The following is a 25,711-nucleotide window of genomic DNA, read 5'->3' as shown; positions in this document are numbered from 1 at the left end:
CCAGGTGCAGCCAAGAAGCATAGTCACAGGACTTTAATATTTTTAAAATATTTACAACCAAGAGACCTTTCCCTCTACCGTCTTATTTTGTGCATTCAGAAAGCTTTCAATGCAATTTTGCACTTTTAATCTACAAGGTCAATAAGTGTTAGATAGTGAGCTGCTTGATAAAGCTGTGCTATCAAACCTAGAGGATGCTTGTGAAAAGTAACAGTTGTGGGTGGAGGGAAGTGACAGTAGTGCCACAAAGGTCAGTTTCAGAACAATTATAGTTACTATTCTGTGTATATAGAATAAATAAACTGTAATAAAGAGATTAAGTTTGCTGATAAAGTTGGAAGAAGCAGAAGGAAGAATGGGGAAGTGTTGATATAAAAAAGGATGGCTGGAAAAAAGAGTACTGTGGAAAGCAAGAGAATCATAGAATCATAGAATATCAGGGTTGGAAGGGACCCCAGAAGGTCATCTAGTCCAACCCCCTGCTCGAAGCAGGACCAATTCCCAGTTAAATCATCCCAGCCAGGGCTTTGTCAAGCCTGACCTTAAAAACCTCTAAGGAAGGAGATTCTACCACCTCCCTAGGTAACGCATTCCAGTATTTCACCACCCTCTTAGTGAAAAAGTTTTTCCTAATATCCAATCTAAACCTCCCCCACTGCAACTTGAGCCCATTACTCCTCGTTCTGTCATCTGCTACCATTGAGAACAGTCTAGAGCCATCCTCTTTGGAACCCCCTTTCAGGTAGTTGAAAGCAGCTATCAAATCCCCCCTCATTCTTCTCTTCTGCAGGCTAAACAATCCCAGCTCCCTCAGCCTCTCCTCATAAGTCATGTGTTCCAGACCCCTAATCATTTTTGTTGCCCTTCGCTGGACTCTCTCCAATTTATTCACATCCTTCTTGAAGTGTGGGGCCCAAAACTGGACACAGTACTCCAGATGAGGCCTCACCAATGTCGAATAGAGGGGAACGATCACGTCCCTCGATCTGCTCGCTATGCCCCTACTTATACATCCCAAAATGCCATTGGCCTTCTTGGCAACAAGGGCACACTGCTGACTCATATCCAGCTTCTCGTCCACTGTCACCCCTAGGTCCTTTTCCGCAGAACTGCTGCCTAGCCATTCGGTCCCTAGTCTGTAGCGGTGCATTGTATTCTTCCATCCTAAGTGCAGGACTCTGCACTTATCCTTATTGAACCTCATCAGATTTCTTTTGGCCCAATCCTCCAATTTGTCTAGGTCCTTCTGTATCCTATCCCTCCCCTCCAGCGTATCTACCACTCCTCCCAGTTTAGTATCATCCGCAAATTTGCTGAGAGTGCAATCCACACCATCCTCCAGATCATTTATGAAGATATTGAACAAAACCGGCCCCAGGACCGACCCTTGGGGCACTCCACTTGATACCGGCTGCCAACTAGACATGGAGCCAGTGATCACTACCCGTTGAGCCCGACAATCTAGCCAGCTTTCTACCCACCTTATAGTGCATTCATCCAGCCCATACTTCCTTAACTTGCTGACAAGAATACTGTGGGAGACCGTGTCAAAAGCTTTGCTAAAGTCAAGAAACAGAAGGAAAAGTCTGCAGAACAACCTCTGTGCGTTATGCATAGCTCGGGTCAGTGCTTCTCTTTTGAAAACATGGAAAGTTGGCCCCCAAATAGGGGGAAAAATATAAGAGGTTTACAAATGTCTAAATAAATTATATGGGGTGGCACTGCAAATTCACCAAAAAGGAGTAGGAGGCAGACCTACCGTGGACAGGCTTTTTACATAGCTGGTTTTGATGTTCAGCTCTTCATGTGTTCTTCACTTCTGCCTTGTAATAAATTCTAAAGAACTTTGCTCACATTTAGAGTACAGCTAAAATTAGCAAAACAAGACCTTTAAACAAGAATGAAAGATTCAATATTTGTACATCTTGCTCTCTGGACAAGTTTGGAAAGCAGGGTTCACTCTTTAGCAGGTATTCTCAAATCAATGAGATTCTTCCTACAACCTTATTAAATGGCATGAGGATTCCATTCTGCAGATGTACCCCTGGAGAATTTCTGTCATTGAACAAGGGAAATAGTGGGAGAGTTGGTATTGGTATAGCAACAGTAGTATTTGTTATTCAGATGGCCCCAGTCCAGACAGTCAGTGATCTCTGCCACCACTACTGATGTATGGATATTATTTGAACATAATTTTTAAAATCTGGTTAACATCCATCTTAAACATATTTTATTAATATTGGGGGAAAAGTCCCCTCAGATTTGTTAAGCATTGCAAAATCCATGCTGACTAGTCATAATTTAATTATAACTGTCCAATTGTCGCCAGTGTCTTCCCAAAGATTCCTTTGGCTCCCAAGATTTAGTTAGTGTTCAGGATGTGAGCACAAGTGTGTTTAAAATTTGCCAGTGGGGAAATTGAACTGTAAGGAATCCCATTATTTGTACCAGACCAAAGGTTGGTTGCTCCATGGCTAATGCTTGGCAACCTCCAAACAGGTGACGCCTTTATGCTAACAATCTATTTGAAGATACACTCCTACAATAGCTGGCTGACAGTTGCGAGTATCTGAATTAGATCAGGAAAATTTTATTCATGCATTCAAGGATAGGCTAACTTGTCTTGTTTGATAATGGGATTTGGTTTCTGTAACACCAAAACACTAAAACCTTTGAACTTAGTGAGGTTCAGAAAAACCCCTCATAATAATTAACCTTCTCTTGCCTTTTTCAGGAATTCGTTGGCAAATATATCTAAGGTGCGTACTGTGGCTTCTGTAAGACTCTGTTCCTTATCCAAATTTCCTTATTTAAAGAACCATTGCATTAGTTCATTCATTGTACCCCGTCTCATACTGAAACAGTATCCAGAGAACACAGAGGAACCTGGTCCATATTTTTAGTTTTCTATTCTGTCTTTTACCATGGATCCATCTTTAGAGGCTGCTTCTCTTCATTTCTTTGCAGGGAATCTGGCGAATCCCCGTGGATGAAATCGACCGCCCGGGCAGCTTTGCATCTCATATGAACCGCTCCATTGTCTTGCTGCTGAATGTGCTGTCTCAGCTCAAGGATTACAACACCCTGCTGAAAGTCTCCTCCATGCTGCAGAGGACACCTGATCAGGGAAAGTGAGGCCATAAGTTTAGTCTTCATTTAACAAACCTTTTCTTTCCATTTTGAATATTCCCCCATCCCCCCATTTTTCTGTCTCTTTGGGAAAATACTTAACTGCTTTAAAAAATAAAAACAAAACCCTGATCTATAACACCATAAATTATATTTCTGTTGAAGGAAGAACATATTTCAAGAGAGTGAATTAATATGGTTCTGAGGAATTTTGACGATGCTTAAAAATGGTACTGAGGCCTATGACTCTAGGGGTCAGATTCTTATCCCTACTAGAGCTGCTTTACACTCCTCCAGCACAAAGCAGCCAGTGAGCTGGCTTACCTGACCTGAGGATTCCTCTTATATGAGGAGAATCATAGGTGTCATAGAGGCACCATAGTAGCATACACCGCCCCTTTCCTCACCTCTGACACAGGAGGCATGTTCAGGAGTTGAGGCTCAGGCACTCCTGTGTCCCTGCAATTTCTGAGTGACTGACTAGCCTCTAACTGGCTGATGGCAACTGCCACCATATAGGAGTTGATCTAATTACAGGAGTGATCTAATTTTAATTACATTAATTTTATTTGAACGAGTGTCATTTTAATGTCAGCTGCATATATAGGTAGAAAGGCCAGAATCTAAATATTGCAGGGTAAATTAAAAACACAGTAAAATTCCAGTTGGTTACTGAGAAGGAAATATGTACAGGATGAAGTTTTTAAGAAATTGAAATTAAGGTGGATGGCAACAGGCTGTAGTGGCTGGAAGCATTACACAGCTCACTGTGTGAGACCCTGTGAGTTTGCATATGGTGCAGTACATTCATGTATATGTGATCACATGTTCAGCAAAGTTGCAGCCAAAAATATGTTAATTTTTAGCATATCAAAAGTACTGGAGGACAGAAAGCTTTAAATTTATACCAGGCCAGTCCATGCTGTTTTCAAAATACAGCATAATCATTTACAGTTCTAAACTGAAGTTTAGAGTATTCTCAACTTATCTAAAATATGGTCCGCTTGTGCCAACCAGAGCAAGCTATAGCCATGTGAGGCGTCTGTAACTGAAAATATTGGGGTATATATAGCATGTACCAATTACATTTGATATTTTTTGTTTTACTAAAGAGGGTTTTTCTTTATGACTTTAACTTAATTCAAATAAACTGTCAGTTGTAATAAATCAGAAAATTGTCATCTATTCAGTAATCATTCATTTGAAAAAACAAAACAGAAAAAGGTTTGATTAGGTAAATACTATAAAAATACACATTACAGTTGGTGCATTTCTGACTAAATGTAGTTTCTGCATTTGTAGCCAGTTCTGGTTAGAAATAGTCAACTTTGAGGCTGAAATGCTGTTTTTCATTACCGTGGATGGGTGAAGCTGGTTGCTGAGAACACTTTCTCTAAAAACTGTTTCTTTTAAAGTGAAATACACAATTATGAATTGCAACTCAGTGAGGCTTCTGTGGCACTTAATGTAAATAATTAGGATTTAATGTAAATAATCAATAGGAATTATATGCGTTAATTCACTAGCTTTTTAACTCTAGAAATCTGGATTCAAAGGCAACTTGGAACACAAGTCAAAATAATCTACTGATCCTCCCTTTAGCCTCAAATGGACGCTTATCCATGTTCCAAAAACCACCTCACAATTCAGCATAATTGACATCCTCTGCTCAGGGGAAGTCCAGATTTTGACTAACAGAGTTGTTGTAGGCCAGAATTTGAGGGATATTGAAAGAGTTGTATGGGAAAATTTGTACACCATTTTCCCACATTTTTCACACCTATAGATAATAGTATCAGCGTCTTGCCAGTACAAATACCCCTCTCCACAAAGTGCCTCTCAAACTTGGGAGGGGTATGGGGGAAGTTTGAAGCAATTTAGTGTAGAAGTGTAAATTTTTGCTGGCTTTTTTTCCTGCAACATCTGTTCTAAATGGGTTTTATCTTTTTTAGAAAGTTTACATTTATTCTTGTTTTTAAAACCCTAGAACTTTTTGATGCTTAATTTGCTTTCTCATCTTCTCATTGTGGCATAGAAAGTACTTACGGGATGCAGATCGCCAAGTTCTTGCACAAAGAGCCTTTGTTCTCACAGTGAAAGTATTGGAGGACACACTTAACGAGCTGACAGAGGTAAGAAAGCATCTGTGCAACTGCCCAGAAAATTTCAGTGTTGCAGTACAGTTGTGGCCTATTGCTCAGTGCTGAAAACCAGAGACATTCATGAAGAGTGGGTATAATTCTGCTTTTCCTTAAACTTGTGGAAGTCGGAAATAACTGCTCTTACCCCCACGTAATTCCATTAGTGTGAAAACAATGCTAGTGAGCAGAATCTGGCCCAGGATCTTTCGTTAACATGACCTGAGGCTCTGCTAGCAGAATAAACCTAGACTCTGTAGGTCTGGATTTGTTTCTTTAATACTTTTTCTTCAGAGCCACATGCATGTTATGTTGGTATCATTCAGATTCCAGTCATGTTGTGAAACGAATAAAAGAATAGCCATATGTCTCATGTCTCTCTGAAAAAGAGCTAAGCGGCTGAATCAGTGAGCATCCAACATTCCATATTGTTTGCAAGTTAAATCAGTATCAGGGCTTGTCTGCATGGCAAGTTCTATGTGGCAAGCCAGGGTGCCAATCTACAGCACATCAGCTTTTCGGTGGTAATATCCCATGTGGACACTGACACAGTGCAATGAAAATCCTAGAGTAGAGCGCTCCAAGCTGCATTCCGGTTGCAATGTAGCAGTGTCCACAGTGATGTTACTGTGCAGCAAGCTAGTGTGCTGTAGATTCACATCCTGGCTTGTCATGCAGTAATTTGCTGTGTAGATAAGTCCTGGAACTTGGAAGCATATTAGGCAAACAAATCAAGGGAAGAGCTCTGGCCTAAGGATTTGTTTGGTTAAGAAGAGTACAAGCTCATAAACTTACTGAAAACAAGTTTGAAGGAGTTGGCCCTTTCATGTACTGCAGTTCTTCCATCTGGGTGTAGTAAGAATGCCAGCAATAGCAGGTTAGACCAGCTGTGGCCTGAAAGAGGGGAAGGTGTCCTCTGGTGACATTCCAAAGGCAGATTTCACTACAGCAAAGCTACGACATTCAAATGTTAGATCAGAGTCCATGATACTTTTCAAGCTTCTAACCATAAGAGAAGGTTATGTCTTAGAAACCAAAATGAAGATTATGAAATTGATGTTCGTGTTTAGGTGCCAAAAGAAATGTTGTGGTTGCAGTACGATGGGGGAAATTTCTAGCTATTCTAGACCCTGATTTTACCTAATCAAATATATGGCATAGACTGAAGCCACAAAAGGAAATGTAAGGTTAAAATAAACCTGCCATAGCAATTTTGATCCAGTTTGTGCTATTGGTTCAACTGTGATCTTTTCCTCAGAATATTATAACCAGTCTTAAAGCTAGTGACTTGAGTTAATTTTAACCGATTTTTTTTTAAAGGACTAAGCAAGAATGAATACTAAATAAACTCATTCTCTTTAGCACCAAAGACCGTAACACAACAATGGTCCTTATTGTCAGCCTTCGTGTTACCTGTAGTTAGCTTTTCAAACACTAAGCTGCTTCTGATTCAGTGTTAATTAAAAAGGATGCTCTTTTTTTAAGGTATCAGAAGATCAAGGTTCCAAATCTTGTAGCCTTGCAGTAGGAAAGATGACAACAGACGTCTCCAACAAAGCTAGTGCTGAAGAAGGGAAGGAGGTTCTTCCCAAAAAGCCAGGCTTCTCTGATGGAGCAGTATGTGGTACTGAGAATGGAGTAAAAGAAGTGACCCAGAGACAAACCCTCAATGCTATGGACACATTGGAACAAGAGGATAAGAATGACAAGGAGATGAAAGAGGGCCGCAGGCCTGGCTCAGTTGAGCCCATGGATTTTGATGGATATTCCAAAGACCCTGAAAAAATTGATTCTTCCTTTAAACATACTGAGCCAGATCGTGTTCAGTCTGGCAGGAACTCAAAGGACAAAACCCCTGAAAGCAGGACTGCAGAACTCTCCCTGGAGGAGTTAAGTATCAGCTCAAAACAGCAACAACAGCAGGCAGCTAAAGGAACAGTTCAGGCAGCACCTGTGGAGGAAGCTGTCCAGAGAGCAAACAGAAAGAGGAAGTTAATAGATGATGCAGAGTCTGGGAAAACTCTGTTACTGGATGCCTACCGGGTGTGGCAACAAGGTCAGAAGGTCATGGCCTATGACCTGGGCAGGATTGAGAAGATCATGTCAGAAACATACATGCTGATTAAACAGGCAAGTGATTTTACTATCAGTTCTACTTTCTCTGTAGATTTTGGGCAAACAGCTTCCTGTGTTACCTGAAGAAGAGCTCTGTGTCTCTCTCAAAAGCTTGTCTCTCTCATCAGTAGAAATTGGTCCAATAAAAGATATTACCTCACCCACCTTGTCTCTCTTTTACCATTGCCATTTTATGAATCAGGTGGCAGGGAGTGAATATTAATCAAAATATGTCGTCTATGTTAGGAACATAAATCCCTAATGCATCCTTACTTCGGAGCTCTTAATTTTTTGGAGTTGCATCATGTCCTATCTATAAGGTAAAGTATATTAAAACAACTGCTTTTTAACAAACATTTCTGATTTATGATCTTGCCAGAGAGGGTGCAAGGGGAACTTTTTTTTTTTTTTTTTTGCTTCCTTGGTCAGTAAGGTTCACTGATAGTAGATGCAGTTGGGTAATAGGGAGAGTGGGCCTTCAGCACTTCCCTGCTTAAAATTTTGCAATGGCTTTGTTAGCATAGAGTCTGAATCTGCCTATTGCACTGGTGACAGTTTAATCAGTCAGCTTAAACCAGAGAGCAACAGTGAACACCATATCCAACAAAATATAAAAGGCGCCACATATTTCAGATGGCCTCGTACCATCCCACCAAACTGCCTCTGGGCAAGGGGGCACTTTGCTACAGAGCCTCTTGCCAGAACAAGGGCATTGTTTGCAAGAAGCAAAGTCATACCCACACTGTGTTGGAACTCAAAGGACTGCTTCTGCTCCACTGAAATCAGTGATAGATTTCCTGCCAGTTACTAAATCATACTGGCTTCATCAAGTGTCCTTCTTTATTCAGGTGGATGAGGAAGTGGCCCTGGAACAGGCAGTCAAGTTCTGTCAGGTACATATGGGAGCCTCAACACAGAAACAGGTAAGCACTAAACCGTTCTTTCTTCCCTTTACCATCATCAACACTGTTATTTTATGGTCTGATAGTTTAGCAGACAAGTGTCTGTAAGCCACATAAGAAACATCTACTTCCTCTTAGCATTGTTTTTGAGGAACAGGTATAATTGGAGATCGGGGGAGGAGGCTTCACATTTTGAATGTTTAATCAAGTGTTTGTTGCTAAGGATAATTCAATTCTTATTTGTTTCTTAACCCTTGTCACATTTTCTTTTTCGTTGTCCATTGGCTGAAATGTATTTATCTAACCCTTTATACTCTTTCCCCTCATCAGTTTTTATGATATCAGTCATTACAAAGGCTGTTGCAGGATTATGATTACCTGTAATCTGTTGCACAATTGAGTTGAGCTGATCTAAGATGAGAGATGTAGGTAGCTAACAGTGGAAATCAGAGTGATTTCCATACCTTTACAATGACTCCTCTATCTAAATCTTCGCAACCTTTGGACCAGCAGCAACAGATCCGAACGTATTGCTACATGTAAAGGTCTCGTTTTTCATGGTCACCCAGCATCTCTGTGGTTTCTGGGTTTCTACTCCAAGCAACAGCTGTGGAACCTGAAGGGAGATGGTTATTTACCTGCCCTTGGAGAGAGACCTAAAGCCAGGAAGAAATAGCAAACGGGTCAGTAGGTGTGTCCTATGGTGATTCATATTGCTGGCAAACCATAGAGTTGACAAAACCACAGGATTTTATGGTTCCTCGCATCAGCACACATGGATTAAGAGCAGAAACAGTGACTCAAAGTCCAACTAGAGAAAGTAAAATACATCTTGGAAAAATCCCAGTGCGTTTACTCAATAGCCATTACTCAGCTGCCTTATACGTTCTTTCAAAATATAAAAATCTAGCTATATTGTAGATTGACAGCCCTCAAAAATGTATTTACAATAAAACCAAATTTGTTTGAAATATTTAGAGTCCAAGTTAGAAACTTTTTATTGCTTTAGTATGATATCAAGTGGTGGAGATATTTTAAAATTGTAAAACTAGATACAAAAAGTGCTGCTGGCTGAGATTTTCTGCACCAAAAATGTAGAACTGTGCATACATACTGAGCAAAATTCAGCCATGACTTAAATATAATATATTCATCATTCATAAGAACTCTAAAAAATGGATGAAAGTGGTAAAGTTGAGTATTTTGTATTAGTTTGGTACTTAATGGGGGGGGCAAAATGAGTATAATTTTACGCACCAAGGAGTCTGGAGCAGGAAAAGAACTAAGAAGAGGATGAAAGGTAAGCTGGAGGGCTGCTTTCTCCTACACTTTCCCATTTAGTTGCTTTTCTTGCTACAATCCACACACATCTCCTAGATCGGTAAGCTGCACTCATTTTCACATCTACTGAATACCTAATCAGTACAAGTTACATCACCTGTTTTGCAGTCTACTTAGACCACCTGTTAAAGTTGCTGATTTTGACCCAGAGACTTCCATTGTGGGTTCATCTACTTAGTCTCCTTACCTTTATGGCCAATTTTATGTGCGTGCTTGTATGTCACAAGCTATAAAGACAAATTCCCCTGTTCTAAATAACTTTGAGACCCCTAGTTGTTAATTTCTTTCATCTATTCCACCAGTTTTGCTTATGATGCTGCCAAGGTATGTGAAGTGTCAGACCTCTTGTATGTCAATCCCAGAATGGTCCCTTAGCATATATGCTAACTATTTTTGCTAAACTATCTGTTTGATCTTGTATTTAGCTGTGGCACTCTAAGTACCTTTCCCAGACCTGAGAAAGAGCTCTGTGTATCTCAAAAGCTTGCTCTCTCACCAACAGAAGTTGGTCCAGTAAAAGGTATTACCTCCCCTAATCCCAGAAAGTGTTATTGGGGTTGATTCTCAAGGTTTTAGTTTTCTTAGTGTTGATTTTCAGCCCGAGTAACATATGTCTGGAGATGGTTTGTTTTAGCTTGCATATCTTTGTGGGTATGGAACAGCAAGCTGATGTTATCTGCAAAGTCAAGGTCTTCTAGTTTCTGTGTGAAAGTCCGTTGCAAACCCCTGGGCTGTTTGTGGTTTTTCTCATGACCGAGTCTGTTACTAGTAGGAAAGTCATCTGTGACATAAGATGTACTTGTCTGATGCTGGTAGTTACCTTGAATGGCTTAGTCAGTTTGCTGCTATGTAATTCTTTGCATGTTCTATTTTCATAAAAGCTTTTGAAGAATAATCACAGATTTCTGGGAGATTCCATAGTGACGCAGCAATTTCCAGTAAACAGTTCTATCCACTGTGTCAAAGGCTTTTTAGAAATCTATGAAATTCATGTAGAGCAACGACTACAATTCGATCAACAGTTCTGTGATGATACGTGGGGTTACTGTTTGATCTTTGCATTACAGCCAGAATAACATCAAACTGCACTCTCTCTCAAGAAGGCCACAAAGCTGTCACAATAGGAATGGGGATAAAGGTCTTTCTGATGAATGAATGGCTAACATGAAGGCAGGAGGGCTTCTGTGTCATTCATTTAGGGCTCTCACTAATTCTGATTCCTCAAAATAAATGTTTTGCTGTCCTTGAGATGGGACTTTTCCTATAACTTAAGTAATTTCTTCTTAGCCCTAGGCAAGATAACCAGAAATTCGCTTCTAGAATTAGTGTTAATCTGTAAAAAAGAGAGGTCAGACACTAGAAGACAACTGAGCATACTGCACTTCTACAGTCACACCACTTGAGGATCTTTAAACCTTGGCTTCTATTCAATTTTTTTTAATTAATCATTCCTTAGATGTAAAGTGCCATAACCTAAATTAGAAAAATGAAGACCTGAAGCATTAGGATTACAGCAGCACTCATTAATTAAAATCCCTTTTCTTGTCTTGATAGAAGTTTGCCCTCTTCTGCTTGGTAGTTGTATTAGAAACACACCTTTTATTGTGCAGGTGCACTTGTAAAGTTAGCATGTCAAACAGTGCCTCCGAGTACAATTGGTTTAAGGGCTTAGACCATTTGTCTTCACCTAGACCAACTTAATTTTTTTTTTCAGTATGGGAGTTTTGGTGAAGATACTGGTTTAATCTTTTATGCTGTAAGAATTCTTCCCATTCTGCTGATACACAATACTCCCTAAAAGTATATAATCTTAGAAGTGATAGTAGTGGATTTTCATTATTGGCATTATTAGCATTTATTAAAACAATTTTGTTATATTCACAAATGAACTCTTTCCTTCTCCTAGAAATATAAGCAGACAAGAGAAGTAGGAGCAAATAGTCCAGTGGGCTAAATGTTACACTTCTCATATAGTTACAAGGATGCTACATTTTATGTTCTATATCCAAGTTGTTAATGGTGTATTTTGCAATGCAGCTTCATATAAGAACCAATTTGACAAGCTCTTGAGAACTAATTTGATTTCTTGAAGGAAGGAGGTAGAAAGAGGTGCAAGAGTCTCTCTTGATTTGATTTTTAGTGGAAGATCTTGGTCTCCATATTGACCCCATCAGGTAGCCAGTAACATTTTCCTGTTAAAACTACACAAATGACTACAAATAGTGCAAGTGGCAATACAGTGGGGACTTTTTCTCTTCCCATATAATCTACTCTTTAACTTGTTTCTTTATAAAGAAATCTGGGATCAGAAGGCAAATCATGTCTTTATTTTTCCTTTAAAACAAATAATTTTATAGTCATCACACTGATTTGTGACCTGGATTGTAAAACTAATATGCTGAGTAGTGAATTTCTTAAAACAAACCATGCTTTTGTTCAGAGTACATTGATTTAAATCATGATTTAAATCACCAAGTGGAAAGCCTTGATTTAAATCGTAAATTTTAATCAACTTTTCCATTTGTACTTCAGTTATTTTCTAAAGAAAGGTGCACACTCGGTTGTTATAACCATTAAAATATGTTGATTTACAACTAAACAGGGCATTTACACTAGATGTGATACATCTTTTTGGTGTCTACAAACCAAATATAAGAAATTATATAGGTCAGAATATAAGAATATATACTATATATATAATACCAGAATATAAGAAATTATATAGGTCAGTATTTTCAGATTCTTATTAACTGTACATTTTTAGTGTGTTAGAAAATGGTGAATGATATATTGCTTATTTACAAGCTTCTTGTTTGTGATTTGTGTGAAGCCTCATTGGGATGGTAACTGGAATTTAATTAATCACATAAAATGGCATATCAAATTTATCTTTATTAAACAAAACAACCTTAAATGTTTTGAATACATAAACTTCTCTTATCAAAACATGTTTCACATTTACAGCTAAATGATTTATTAAACTGAGGGACTAATTGTAGTCAGTGAATTTAACTGATTATTTCAGATCAGCCTGGGAAAATATTCAAATATACCTAAGTGAAAGTGACTGGAGTTTATGTTGCTAGTTTTGCCTAGCTCTTGAAATGAGACAATCTCTTAAATTAGACTGTCCTGTTATGCTATATTTATTAAGCTTGACCTCAAAAGTTAGATGTTTTTTCCTTAATTCTTTCTTTATATAGAAAAGCAGCCTTTAACTCAAAGTTTTATAGAGGCTCACGGATTCAGCATATTTATTTTTATTTAAATGTTTTAAAAGATTATAATATGTTTTGTAAAACAGGTTTAATTTTAAAAAGAGAAACTTATAATTTAAATGACAAAATTTAAAAAATCTGATGTAAATAAAACATTTTTTTATTTTTCTTTCAAAAACAGTTGATTTTTATCCATCCTGCTATTGTTCCATACTGGAAATAACTTGCCGCTAAGTAGAGTTTTGAGAAGATTAGCATGACTAACTGAGTTATATAAGGAGAGTGATCACTTTAGATAAGCTATTACCAGCAGGAGAGTGGGGTGGGAGGAGGTATTGTTTCATGGTCTCTGTGTATATAATGTCTTCTGCAGTTTCCACAGTATGCATCCGATGAAGTGAGCTGTAGCTCACGAAAGCTAATGCTCAAATAAATTGGTTAGTCTCTAAGGTGCTACAAGTACTCCTTTTCTTTTTGCAAATACAGACTAACACGGCTGTTACTCTGAAACCTGAGTTATATTAGTTTTAGGATGCTAAGATTCTGGGAATGTGATTACTTTGCCACCAGATCCTCTAGCGAGGTCATTCATTATTCAGTCATGTAGCTAAAGTTTGAGATGGGAGAATGTCAAGGTTCCTCCCCCACTCTGAACTCTAGGGTACAGATGTGGGGACCTGCATGAAAAACCTCCTAAGCTTATCTTTACCAGCTTAGGTCAAAACTTCCCCAAGGTACAAAATATTCCACCCGTCGTCCTTGGATTGGCCGCTACCACCACCAAACTAATACTGGTTACTGGGGAAGAGCTGTTTGGACGCGTCTTTCCCCCCAAAATACTTCCCAAAACCTTGCACCCCACTTCCTGGACAAGGTTTGGTAAAAAGCCTCACCAATTTGCCTAGGTGACTACAGACCCAGACCCTTGGATCTTAAGAACAATGAACAATCCTCCCAACACTTGCACCCCCCCTTTCCTGGGAAATGTTGGATAAAAAGCCTCACCAATTTGCATAGGTGACCACAGACCCAAACCTTTGGATCTGAGAACAATGAAAAAGCATTCAGTTTCTTACAAGAAGACTTTTAATAAAAATAGAAGTAAATAGAAATAAAGAAATCCCCCCTGTAAAATCAGGATGGTAGATATCTTACAGGGTAATTAGATTCAAAAACATAGAGAACCCCTCTAGGCAAAACCTTAAGTTACAAAAAAGATACACAGACAGAAATAGTTATTCTATTCAGCACAATTCTTTTCTCAGCCATTTTAAAGAAATCATAATCTAACACATACCTAGCTAGATTACTTACTAAAAGTTCTAAGACTCCATTCCTGGTCTATCCCCGGCAGAAACCCGCATATAGACAGACACACAGACCCTTTGTTTCTCTCCCTCCTCCCAGCTTTTGAAAGTATCTTGTCTCCTCATTGGTCATTTTGGTCAGGTGCCAGCGAGGTTACCTTTAGCTTCTTAACCCTTTACAGGTGAGAGGAGCTTTCCCCTGGCCAGGAGGGATTTCAAAGGGGTTTACCCTTCCCTTTATATTTATGACAGAGAACAACAAATTTAGTCTTGAAAACAACTATTAGAGCAGATTTGATATCCGAGTACACTGGAACAAAACTGGTTCTCCTAATAAGTCATTTCTAATAAAACTTTACTTTCTAATTTAACATATGCCTTTCTTCAAAGCCTTCTAGGAACTCCCTTTTGGGAAGGTGGAAATCTAAATTTTAGAGATTACTCAACCCTGTAGTCTGTTTGACTCTCTTCTGCTGGGGATATGATCTTGAGTAGCATGGAGATAACATATTATTGCTAGTACAAAGCCATGAATTAATATGCAGGCACTAGAATATTTACTCTAAGGGACATCTGTCTGGTTCCAATAGAGTGAATCCTGCTTTATCTCAAACCAGCAAATATTCACCTCCTGTAAACAAATGGTGCTATTGTGTAAAACAGCAGGAGCCCAAGGAGAGAGGGCTATGTTACTGGAGGGTTTGGATGGGAAAATAGACTTACAAGGTTTGTGATTTTTCTGTTTTTATCAGTTTTTAACAAGCCAATATCTTGGTTTTTTCCTTTTATGACCACAGGTAGCACAGATTTTATGGTCTATGATGACCAGTTAAAATAATGTTTTTGGATGGATTCCATGTGGTGGTGGCAAAAATCATGGCTCTGCAATATATAACCTATTATCTGTTAACAAGAGCTTTGCAAGCTTTCTCCTTGAGCCAGTCTCAAAATCAAATCAGTCACTCAAATTGTACTATCAATGGATTTACAATTGGTAAATCGTCATGTTAGAGTTTATATTCAAAGTGGCTTTTTAAGTTTTGCTTGGAACAGAAGAAATTGTCGTGCAGGGGCAAAGCAGAATGTGAACTGAAATGGTAGGTTTGTAAACATTTTTTTCTTCAGGGAGAAAACTGATGAGAGGATATTGTTTGATCTGGTTTGGATGTCCAGATTTTCTTTTCATATTCCCACATTTTTACGTTGTTGATCTGTAAAAGAAACTGTTAAAAGCCCTTTCTCGGGGGTGGGGAGAAATAAGTGAAACATTAAATAATTAGAAAATAAGCATCTCTTGTTCTGCCTCATATGGTTCCCCCCCCTCCTTTGTTCTGCCCACTTGCTGCTAATTTTCATCTCCTCATTTTCTTTTCTTTCTGCACATCAAGACGTCAGAGACTGCTTATGGAGCTGAAAGTGTTTTTCCTGAGTTGTCTATAGATTTTATTTAATGCAGCAGAGAGACAACAAGAAAAAGGGAAAGAAGAAGGTGGGAAAAGGGGGACAAAAAGACAAGTTTTTTAGATCTCACTCCTACCAAAGAGTGACCATTTTGTTCACTGTTGCATTCACCAGTTACCATGGCATCCCCCTCTCACTTTATACTGGAGGTGTTCTCTCAGCGTAATTAACAGCTCTCCTCTCTCAGCCTGCAGCTGAAAACAATTGTTTAAATGAACAAGAAGGAAAGAAAAAAACCACTTTTTTCCTTTTTAATTTATTAATATTTTTCACCTTACCATTTTACCTCTCTTGATCTGATAATTCTGTTTGCATATCAGAGCGTCGTTGGAATATGTAGTAGGCCGCCTACTCAGAATGGGAGACCACATCTTTGAATGCATGCATTACATGAAGGAGTTGGCTCGGCTGGAATACAATTCAGATGACTGTGTGTATGTTATAATTTGCCCTTTACAAAATGTTAGTTATAGAGTTTCAGGCCACAAAGGACAACTAGATCATCTAGTCTGACCTTCTGTATATCCCAGGCCACCAGCACCCACACACTAAACCCAAGTTGGGGGGCCATGTTGAAGTTGATATATGGTTCTTCAAGATATGGAGTACAGTACCATATTATGGGCATCACTGCTAGTTCTAAAGGTACATTGGAAAAAGCTTAGACAGAAGTCTTGTGTCAAATATCACTTTTTATCACTTGTTGTCTCAACACTGAAGTGCCCTACAGAAAAACTGCAAGGAATTTTTTACTGAGCTTATACTCCAGGAGAAGGTTATTCCTCTATCTCTACTGCTTTCTTCCCTTTAAGGCTAGGTCAGTAACTGCTTTTCTGCCTCTTCTGTGCCTTTATATTTTCTTCCTGTATAAGAAGGGTTTCTCCATAGATCCTCCAGTTCCCATGAGGCCTAAGGATTTTTTTTGAAGAGGAGGGGGTTAACGCCTCTAGAGTCCAAAGAAAGTATAGAAAAGAAAGAAAAGAGTAATCTGTTGATGGCTATAGAAGCATAGAAAGAGTCTTAGACACCTAGCTACATATAGCCCAAAAAGAGATCTCACCATCTGCACAGCCATATACCTTTATTTATTCAGTTAGGTTTCAGCCTGATCCCATACCAAAGGGCACCTTTGCTTTAAAGCTCTTTTGATATATGTATAAAAACACAAAGAACATAGGATATGACCAAAGCAGATATACTTCTTTCTATTATACATCATTTGATCACCAGTCATGTGACCAGTACAGCATAAAAGCCTCAGGCTTTGCTGGTTCTGTCTATATGCTGTGGTAGAGATGAGGCGAAAGCAGAGTTCCTGCATACTCTTCTCTTTAACAGGTGAGGACCTACAGGAAATCCCAGCCCCTAGTGGGGAAACTAGAGGTTTTCCACCAAAATGATCGGAGGGGGAATGAGAGGAGAGATAATTTTCCTCCTTCTGTACCAGTTCCTCATAGACACCAGTTCCCTCTGAAACTTGCTACCTTTATCATGGAAAAAAGCATGAAGCCTCTTCACGTTGTAAAACACATTTACATTAATTTTAAAGGCAGTGAGAATGGGAAAGTTTACATCCTGCCATGGATTGGGAGAGAATAGTCAGAGCTTTGACTCTATGTACCACAACAAAGTACAGTAGAACATTCTCCTCATAGAAGCCACATCAAACATTGTTATGCAGACAAAACTACACAGGGTCGTTTCAGGGGACAAGACAAGATGTCACATTTATTATAATAACACAATTTGATTTATGACCAATAACTAATATCTAATACCTATGTACGTGTGCACACACACACATTATATATGTTCTGCAGCTGCTGTATAGTTACCAGTCCTGAATGTAGCTTGAGTTCATGGCTTGGGTTCGTAGCTTGTGGCGGCTAACTGGCCAGGAAAGCTGGGCACAAGGAAGGGCTGGGTCTCTCTTGGGCATGCACGAATGCCCTTGCATGTTGGCAGCAGAATGTTACCCTCCAAAGTCTTCCATCTCATCCATAGTTTTTTATAGGCTTTAGTTTGAATCCAGAGTTTATAGGTCTTGCTGTGTCACGCTGTGTCTGGGTTCAGTGTGATTGATCACCCGTCAGTTGCAGACATGACTTTCAGCCTAGGACCTGGCTTTGATGTTTCTTCAATTGTATTTTTGTTCTTTTCTTTTTAGGGTGGACTCTTCTTGCTTTGTCAGGGCTGTTGTCTGCATCTTCAGCCGTTGGTGTTTACGCTTTATTTCATCAGGACAGGCTGGGGCTGGAGGTTGATTCCATCATCCATACATACCTCATTCACACATCTAAACTAAACTAATAAGGTCACAGCAGGGTTTGCAAAAATGAAGGTTGCAGCAAGCTTTTACAAAATGTAGTGAGCATTTTAAAATGGAGTTTGGGACAAGTTAAAATGGAGTTTGAGTTACAATATAGACAAGTATATGAATGACAAAAAGTGAGCAGAAGTTACAATGTTGAAACAATGTAAGTTTCAGCAATTTAAGCAGCAATTGGATTGAAAGTGAAACTCAGTTAGCCAGTTATTGGGGTAACCAGTTTATGAATGAATGTTATTTCATTCATAAAACTTTGCTTATGAAGTTATATTAATAAAGTGAACAATTAAAAACAATGTCATTGATCAGTTCTACAACATGGGTAGAAGCTTGACACTAATTCTCAGTTTTCTACTGAAGATGAATGGGGAGGGGAGGAAATAATCAAGCCCCAGAAAGACATGGAATGCATTCATCCACGCAGAACATCATACCCCCTCCTGATTTAAAAAAAAATGTGCTGTAGAAAACTGGTCCTCCTTCTGGTGCCCTTCTCAGTGTCTTGTCTTTACCGTGCCTGGTTATGATCAGCAGTATGATCATAGATAGAATAGATAGGTATGCATTAGTTCTGATGCACTTAAGTCAGTTTCTCTACTATGTATCTTCCGGGTCTGTTTCTCACGCAAAGTGTAATAGTCCTGTGTTTTTGCTGCTAGGCAATCACCTGCATGACATTAAAATACATGTGGCCCCATAGACCTTGACAAGTATTACTGCTAGTGGGATCATGCACACCTGCTTTGCATGTAAGTTGGCATCAGTGGCTGATATAGAAGTGTCACAACTCTTGTCTTCACACTAAAAACTAAATATTTTCAAAAGAGGTAATCCTTCACACCGATTATAATTCTTCCTCAGTTATTTTTGATACTATTCCAGCTTCCTTGACTTCAATAAAATGTCATATAAATTTCAGCCTCTCTCAAGAGGGCAACAGTGGAATTGCAGTGGGGGAAGGATATAGTGATAAGGCCAGGATTCTTTTCTGTGTACTGTGGGAGATTTTTTGTTTTAGGACAGTCTCCTTACCCCCACTTTCACCATCAAAGAAAGTTATCAAGGTTATGTTCACCTGCTAACATCTCTGTTTCATTGGAGAAGGGGATCTGATTTTCTCTATCTCGAGAATCACTAAGACAGCCCTTCACCAGTTTACATTTGGAAAGTTTTCTTAACAGCCATTAAGATGAGAAAATTCTTTCAAGTAAAACCTTAAATCACATTGAAACTAATGGAGCTATCAGATTAGTACCAGTACAGGATAATGCCATGTGCTGATGCATTATTACCCCTACTTTGCACACATGCACGTTAATGAGCAATGGGTGAACCTCAGGGAGGGTAGCACCTAGCCTGGCCTGCCCTTTCTGCCTGAGGCCCCTCCTCGCCCGCTGAAGGCCAGAGTGGGCCCCCAGCCCCAGACCTCCCGAGTGCCAGGAAGGCGGCGTGCCCCCTCCCAGAGCACCAGGCAGGCAGCACGGCCCCCACCCAGCCGCGGAGCTCCAGGCAGCGCCCTTCCTGCCCCAACCCTGGAGCTCAGGACAGCTTCCAGTGCCCCAGAGCGCCAGGTGGAGTCCTTAGCCCCAGGATGGCCCCCATTAGCCCCAGCCTGGGGCCCTGGACACGGGGGAAGAGCCCCCTGCAGCACAGTGCCGGGAAGCAGGAGTGGGCCTGGGGGCAGAGCCATGCAGGGCTGTTTGGGGGGGCTCTGCCCTCCCCAGCCTTTAATACTCACTGCCCATGTGCACATATCTACTAAAGTTCAGATTTATTACAAAAAACTATTGCCCTGTAAAGTAACCAATCGTTGGATGGAATACCTAAATCCTTTCCAATTCGCACACCCATAGTTTCCATTATACACTAACAATTGGAATCTTGGTTTTGTTCATGCCCAAGCACTCTGTCAGCTTCAGTCAGGACAGTGGCTGCAATATTTAAGTGAAACATATGTTGCACAGTGCTGGCCACGTACACATGAAATATGTTTTTGTTTATGCCACCATTGGATGCCAACATCCTCCTTAGAATGCAACCCTGGCAGTCTTAGGCTGCCAAGGAAAAGTATTAGACAGACCTTGAAATTTTACATGAACGAACAACTTGAAAAACACTGGGCCAAATATATTCCTGTTGACTTCAGATTTAGTAGGTATGAATTTGGCCTTTTATACATGCATGGATTATGTCAGTCAAAGCTCTGTCCCCGCCCTACACACCCATTCATCTGCAATTAAAAACCTTACTATATTCAGCTTTCACAGTGGTTTCCTTCAAGCTCCAATTAAGTGTTATATGGGAATCTGACAGTGACTCCTCTTTCATGTACCTTTCTCTTTCTGTTTCTTCTTGCCTCACCATCTGTTTTCTCCTTTACCTCTTGTATGTCCCCAAATCTTGCCTTTTCCTTCTCTCTGACCTTTCTATTCATGCACTCCTTTTCCCACCAGTCATATAAGCTGCGTGTCTCCTACAATCCATTTACTAATTTAGTCCCTACCTGTCCTCTTTTTTTGTCACTCCTCCATTCTCATTCCTCTCTCTGTGCTCACTACCTATATAAATGTAAGGGTTTTTTTATTACTAATAGTGTGCCTGGATTTTTTAATATTTGGATAACTTTGACTGTCAATAGCATCTTCAGTTGTCTATACTAGTTTCAGAATTTAGGACATTATGTATGCAGGAAATTTGTCTTCTGTGTACAGAATCTCATAAATTAGGTGCGTTATGAGTTTTTACATCCTCTAAACCATCAGAAACTGGACATTGCTAGAGGCACAATAGATCTTATCTGATCCAGTATGGCAATTATGACGTAAAAACAGCTTTTTTAAAATTAATTGGCAGTGAGATTTTAACCATATCCATTAAATACTGCGACTGATTAAATATACGCACTAATAACACAGAAGTGACTTTAGAAGTTATACTACACGAAGTATAAATAGGTCCAAGAGCGCTCTCCAGTATTGAATTTTAAATGTATTAAATATTACAGATATTCTGGTACAAATTCACTCCAGATTCTGTCAGTGGAGTTCAACCCCTGCTTCTCACACCATTGTAGCAAATCTGTAGACACCTAGGACACCATGGTCCCTTAGAACATTGGTAGCAAAGATAGAACTTTGATCTTCTTGCTCCAAAGGCACAGGCCCTACTGCATGAACTGGGCATAAATCTCCTTTTACTTTAGTGGTTTAGGGCCTATGAGACTGACAGGTGAGCAGCTTGGAGTCTGTCTAGCCAGTTCATTACCACTTAATCTGAATTAATGAAGATTATTAAGAACACAAAGGTAGTCTGTAGCATTAAAGACCAGAATATCTATTGGTATGGAATGTGGGAGGGGTTTTATTTTATTTGAGCTGTCTTTCCCTTCCTTGGTGAATTTAAATCACACTTCCACCTCTTGGTTACGTAACTAGTAGCAATGCTTCAGATTCTTAGTTGTGCCCTTGGGACGAGAGCCCAGCTGTTAGTATTGATATTTTATCCTCCATATTAAGGTCCAAAGGCAAGAGTGCTTCCAGATCAGTCATTTCAAGCATTATTCACTCGCTGCCACAATTGATAATCACTTAGAATAAGCACATTTTTATTATTTTACAAATATAAATACTCTCTTATCTCCTCGTTTCTTTTGTTCTCTTTCATAGCCTTACATACAGTATTTTCTTTTAATAATTTGGGGTTTTGAAGCTCAATTCTTCCCAAAGCACTAACTATCTGCTAGATTAAACCCAGAGTTTGCCAGCAATTCTTTCTAATTGAAAGAGCTTCTTTCTATTCATAGGAGTTTGGAACATTCCTGAATTTCATCCTGTTTAATAATAAAGTTCCGCTGAGTATATTATGCTTAAGGAGCTTTCTATACAAAGCAGCTCAATTAGAGCACTATAACTGTGAATATGAATAAGTACTCCAGGTGGTGCTTTGATAAATGAACTGTAAAGTATGGAAGATAAATACTCACCTGGGGGAAAGATTTTATTATTATGTTTAGTATATATGTGCACAAGAGAGATGCTATTTTTTTGCATTATGCAAGTGACCACAATACTTGCAGTTTCCATTCAATAAGGTTACACATATGAGCTCAGTAGGCCATATTTTCTCACCATCTTTCCTTTTTTTAATGTAGTCCATAGGGGAAACGCCAACAACCCCAAAGCATATAAAGGACAATAAAGAGAGCTTCTTTCCAGCAACACTGCCTCCTACACCAGTAAATCCAGACACTGTGACTTCTGAAAACCTCCTAAAACTGAACGACCTTCATTCCAAACCCAAGCCAGCATCCTCTTCCTCCTCTTCCTCTTCCTCCGCATCTTCTTCAGTGCCCCCACCGCACACACCACACAAGGACATCGAGCCACACCAACGCCAGAGTGCAGAGACTGCTCCCAGCATGTCTTACATTGCGCATGGTAAGTCTGCACCTAACAAAATGTCTTGACAGTCTCTAGTTGACTTGCCCAAGGGCACATAGTAAGTAAGTCAGAATTCTGCCACAAGTTATATTTTTTAATCGCTAGACCATATGCAAAAGAACACAAGAGGCCACACAAACTGAGATTTGTCTCTGGTTCTGAAAGGGACATATATATTACTGGAACTGATCAAAGAGTTGTCCTCAGTGTACATGTAAAATATAAAAGTGCTATAGCTTATTGAAAAGGAGGGTTTCTAACTCTGCTGTGGTATAAAATAGATATTTATTTTTTCAATAGTTGACTTAAAGAAATAGTGGTGGTTTAAAATTGCTTAGAAGTTTGAAAAGTTAGACATAATACCAGTGGAGATGGATTAGTCGGCAATGTGTATGTGAAGTAGTCAAAGGGGCATGATTAATGTAACTTATTATATGGGTATCACTGCCACGTGTTTGTGTGTATGTGTGTGTAGAAATCCCAAACTTGTACAGTAGTGTACTAATAACTTTTTTGTAGGGTAGCATCATCTTTATGCCACAGAGAAACTATTTTATAAGATATATTCATCAGATATGCTATTGATATAAATATTTCTGCTCTGGAAAATGGAGGGTTGACTTAGTTACAATGAGCCATGGTAACTACAGAATGATAGTTGTATGAGGCAGAATAAACAGTGGCTGAGAGGACTGGAATGTTAGAATTACAATATTTGTAGCCCTAATGTAGTTAGATGAGGACACAGGGTGCAGATAAGAAGGTCAAAGATGCAAAATACATACAGTTTAGAGTCCCTGGTTGGCATGAGAACATGACTTATTTGGGACCATTTTATATAGTTGGTCCTAGACAGACAACCAAGATCAGAGAATTTAATGAGTCTTATCACCCTTGCATTTTTGGTCACAGGCCAGCCACAGCGTGGCCAGTAGGCAAAGGGAGTGTGATGGGCTCGCACCCTCAGTATTACTAACCTCCACAGAGGGCATGAAGTAAGGCTGAACCAGCCCAAGCCTGCTCTGTACTGGCCAGCAGAGCCTAGTTGTGCTCATGTGTGGAAGCGTAATGATGCACCCACTTAAAAGATGGCAGAATTCTTGCTGAAGTGTACGCTACGGAGCTCCAGGAGGAATTCTGTCTGAACCAACCACAATTCTTCCTGTGGCTTCTGTTAACAGCCTAGCCCCTTCCAGCTATACAGACACCCAATGTGGGACTGTGCCTTAAAGGCATAATCTGGCCCTGAAGGTTTGTGACTTTTATATGAAATATATACAGTGCAACCTCAATGATCCAAAATTATCATCTGAAACAAGATCATGTCATTTGATGTCTGTTAATTATATTGAAAATTCCCACAATTATTCAAAATTCTTTAGTCCTCTCTTGCACTCAGATAATCAAAATTGTAGTTAATCAAAAAACTGTAGAGCAGGGTTGAACAAACTTTTTGGCCGGAGGGCCACATCGGGGAATAGAAATTGTACGGTGGGCCATGAATGCTCACAAAATTGGGGTTAGGGTGTGGGAGGGGGGGAGGGCTCTGATTGGGGGTGTGTGCTCTGGGGTGGGGCTGGGGGATGAGAGGTTTGGGGTGTAGGACGATGCTCTGGGCTGGGATGTAGGGGTTTGGAGAGCAGGAGGGGTATCAGGACTGGGGCAGGGGGTTGGAGCGTGGGCAGAGGCTCAGGGGTTCAGGCTCCAAGTGACACTTACCTCAAGCGGCTCCCGGAAGCAGTGGCATGTCCCTTCTCCAGCTCCTACGTGTGGAGCGGCCCCCGACCCTGCTAGAGCGCCGGAGTGGGGCCATGCAGCTGCTTCCAGGAGCTCATGATGGGGCTCCCAACCCTGCGCCCCAGAGTGGGGCCAAGCCCCAGCGCCCTAGCTGAAGTGCCAGAGTGGGGCCATGCCGCATGGTGTGGCCCCTGACCCGGTGCCGCGGCTGGAGCGCCGGAACCCACTCCCCAGCGGGAACTGATGAGCTGGCTTAAAAGGTTCGCCGGCCAAGTTTGCCCACCCTATTGTAGAGTATGAATGTTTCACAAATGAATATTTACATTATGGGCATAATGGTCAAAAGTGCCTAAATTCTTTTTTTAGAAGTGACTTGGCCCCTGTATATCTAAAGAAAATAATCAAACTATTTTCAGATAATATTAAAAGCCAGAGAGAAATCTACACAAGCCTGGTATGTTTACTGTTAAGAATGAAACCTCATATATCCATCCAGGCATTGTAGAATGGAGCAAATCAGAATAGTGTTAAGGTAGTGCCAAGCTATTGGAGGCATCATCATCAATACTTTATGAGCTAGTCTCAAACTGGTTTGTTTGAAACAAATTTTGCTTTGTGACTGAGTATCTTTGTATAGTTTATGCGCACATACCTACTGTACATGGTTTTTTTTCCTTATGTAATCAGTCTTGGCAGCTAAATGCAGATAATCTTCTGAATACATCAGCAACAAAGAGCAAACCAGGGAGAAATCAATTTTCCCAACGAGCTAATCTCTCAGAGAGTACAGGATTAAATTGAAATTTAACATCCGCCACTAATAGTCATTTTATAATCACCTCACATTCCTTCTCCACAAATTTTGTAGTGGGGAGGGAGAAAATGTTGCAGTCAGATTTGTCCAGAAATGGAATTATATGGTATTATCATGGGATGTCTTTCCAGGCTTGTTCAGCAGGGAATAATTCAGGTCCATCCCTGGAGGAGGAAAAGAATGAAGCCTCTGCCTTTTAAAGTTGTTGTGATCTCACTGAGCAGAGAGGTAGGAATGACAATGCAGGTTAGCGCTCCCGTGTGCCATTGCTTTACACATAAAACTCATAAGCATTTCTGATCTACTTTCCTCTCTCTAATTTTCCAAGCCATCCTGCAGTGGCAGAAACATTTATTTTAATCTTTTGACTCTCTAGGCCTTTTAGGGATTTGTGAGGCTTCTGATGGCTTCTTTCATGGTTTCTGTACATCTTCTGGTGGTGGGAGAGGGGTGGGTTAGCTACCAAAATTATTGCCCTGAAGTCTCCTGTCTGAAGATCAAGAGGCTTTCTCTGTACATCTCTCATTTCAGTGCTGAGTGCATGTATCATTTCTGGCTGTCTGGATCTCAGACACACCTGACAAGATGTTTCTCTAGCTGAGAGTGACACCAATTACTGTCCTTTGCTTCTTTTTTCTTTCTACTCCTCCCTCTAGCCACACCCACACTTTTTAAAGAATGATTGCTAAATTCATAAGTTTTACCCTTTTTTTCCTCTTTTCCTCCGTTATTTCTCCTTTTCTATGTAAAGTCTCTCCTCTGCCTCATTTTCCAAGTAATC

At 40.0% G+C, this 25,711-nt stretch overlaps 1 protein-coding gene across 4 annotated transcripts in view; it reads left to right on the top strand.

The window, feature by feature from the left end:
* CABIN1 (calcineurin binding protein 1) overlaps nt 1-25,711 on the top strand; it is a 206,298-nt gene that overhangs the window by 162,059 nt on the left and 18,528 nt on the right. For all 4 annotated transcript variants that reach the window (XM_073312661.1, XM_073312662.1, XM_073312664.1 and 1 more), the window contains exons 31-35: nt 2,968-3,131; nt 5,165-5,261; nt 6,753-7,397; nt 8,231-8,305; nt 22,091-22,376. In XM_073312661.1, the coding sequence (XP_073168762.1) occupies nt 2,968-3,131; nt 5,165-5,261; nt 6,753-7,397; nt 8,231-8,305; nt 22,091-22,376 (1,267 nt within the window). The remainder of the gene's footprint in view (nt 1-2,967; nt 3,132-5,164; nt 5,262-6,752; nt 7,398-8,230; nt 8,306-22,090; nt 22,377-25,711) is intronic.

The sequence above is a fragment of the Lepidochelys kempii genome, chromosome 15 (genome assembly GCF_965140265.1).
Source record: "Lepidochelys kempii isolate rLepKem1 chromosome 15, rLepKem1.hap2, whole genome shotgun sequence".
NCBI lineage: Eukaryota > Metazoa > Chordata > Testudines > Cheloniidae > Lepidochelys > Lepidochelys kempii.
This window is presented reverse-complemented; position numbering and strand designations above follow the sequence as displayed.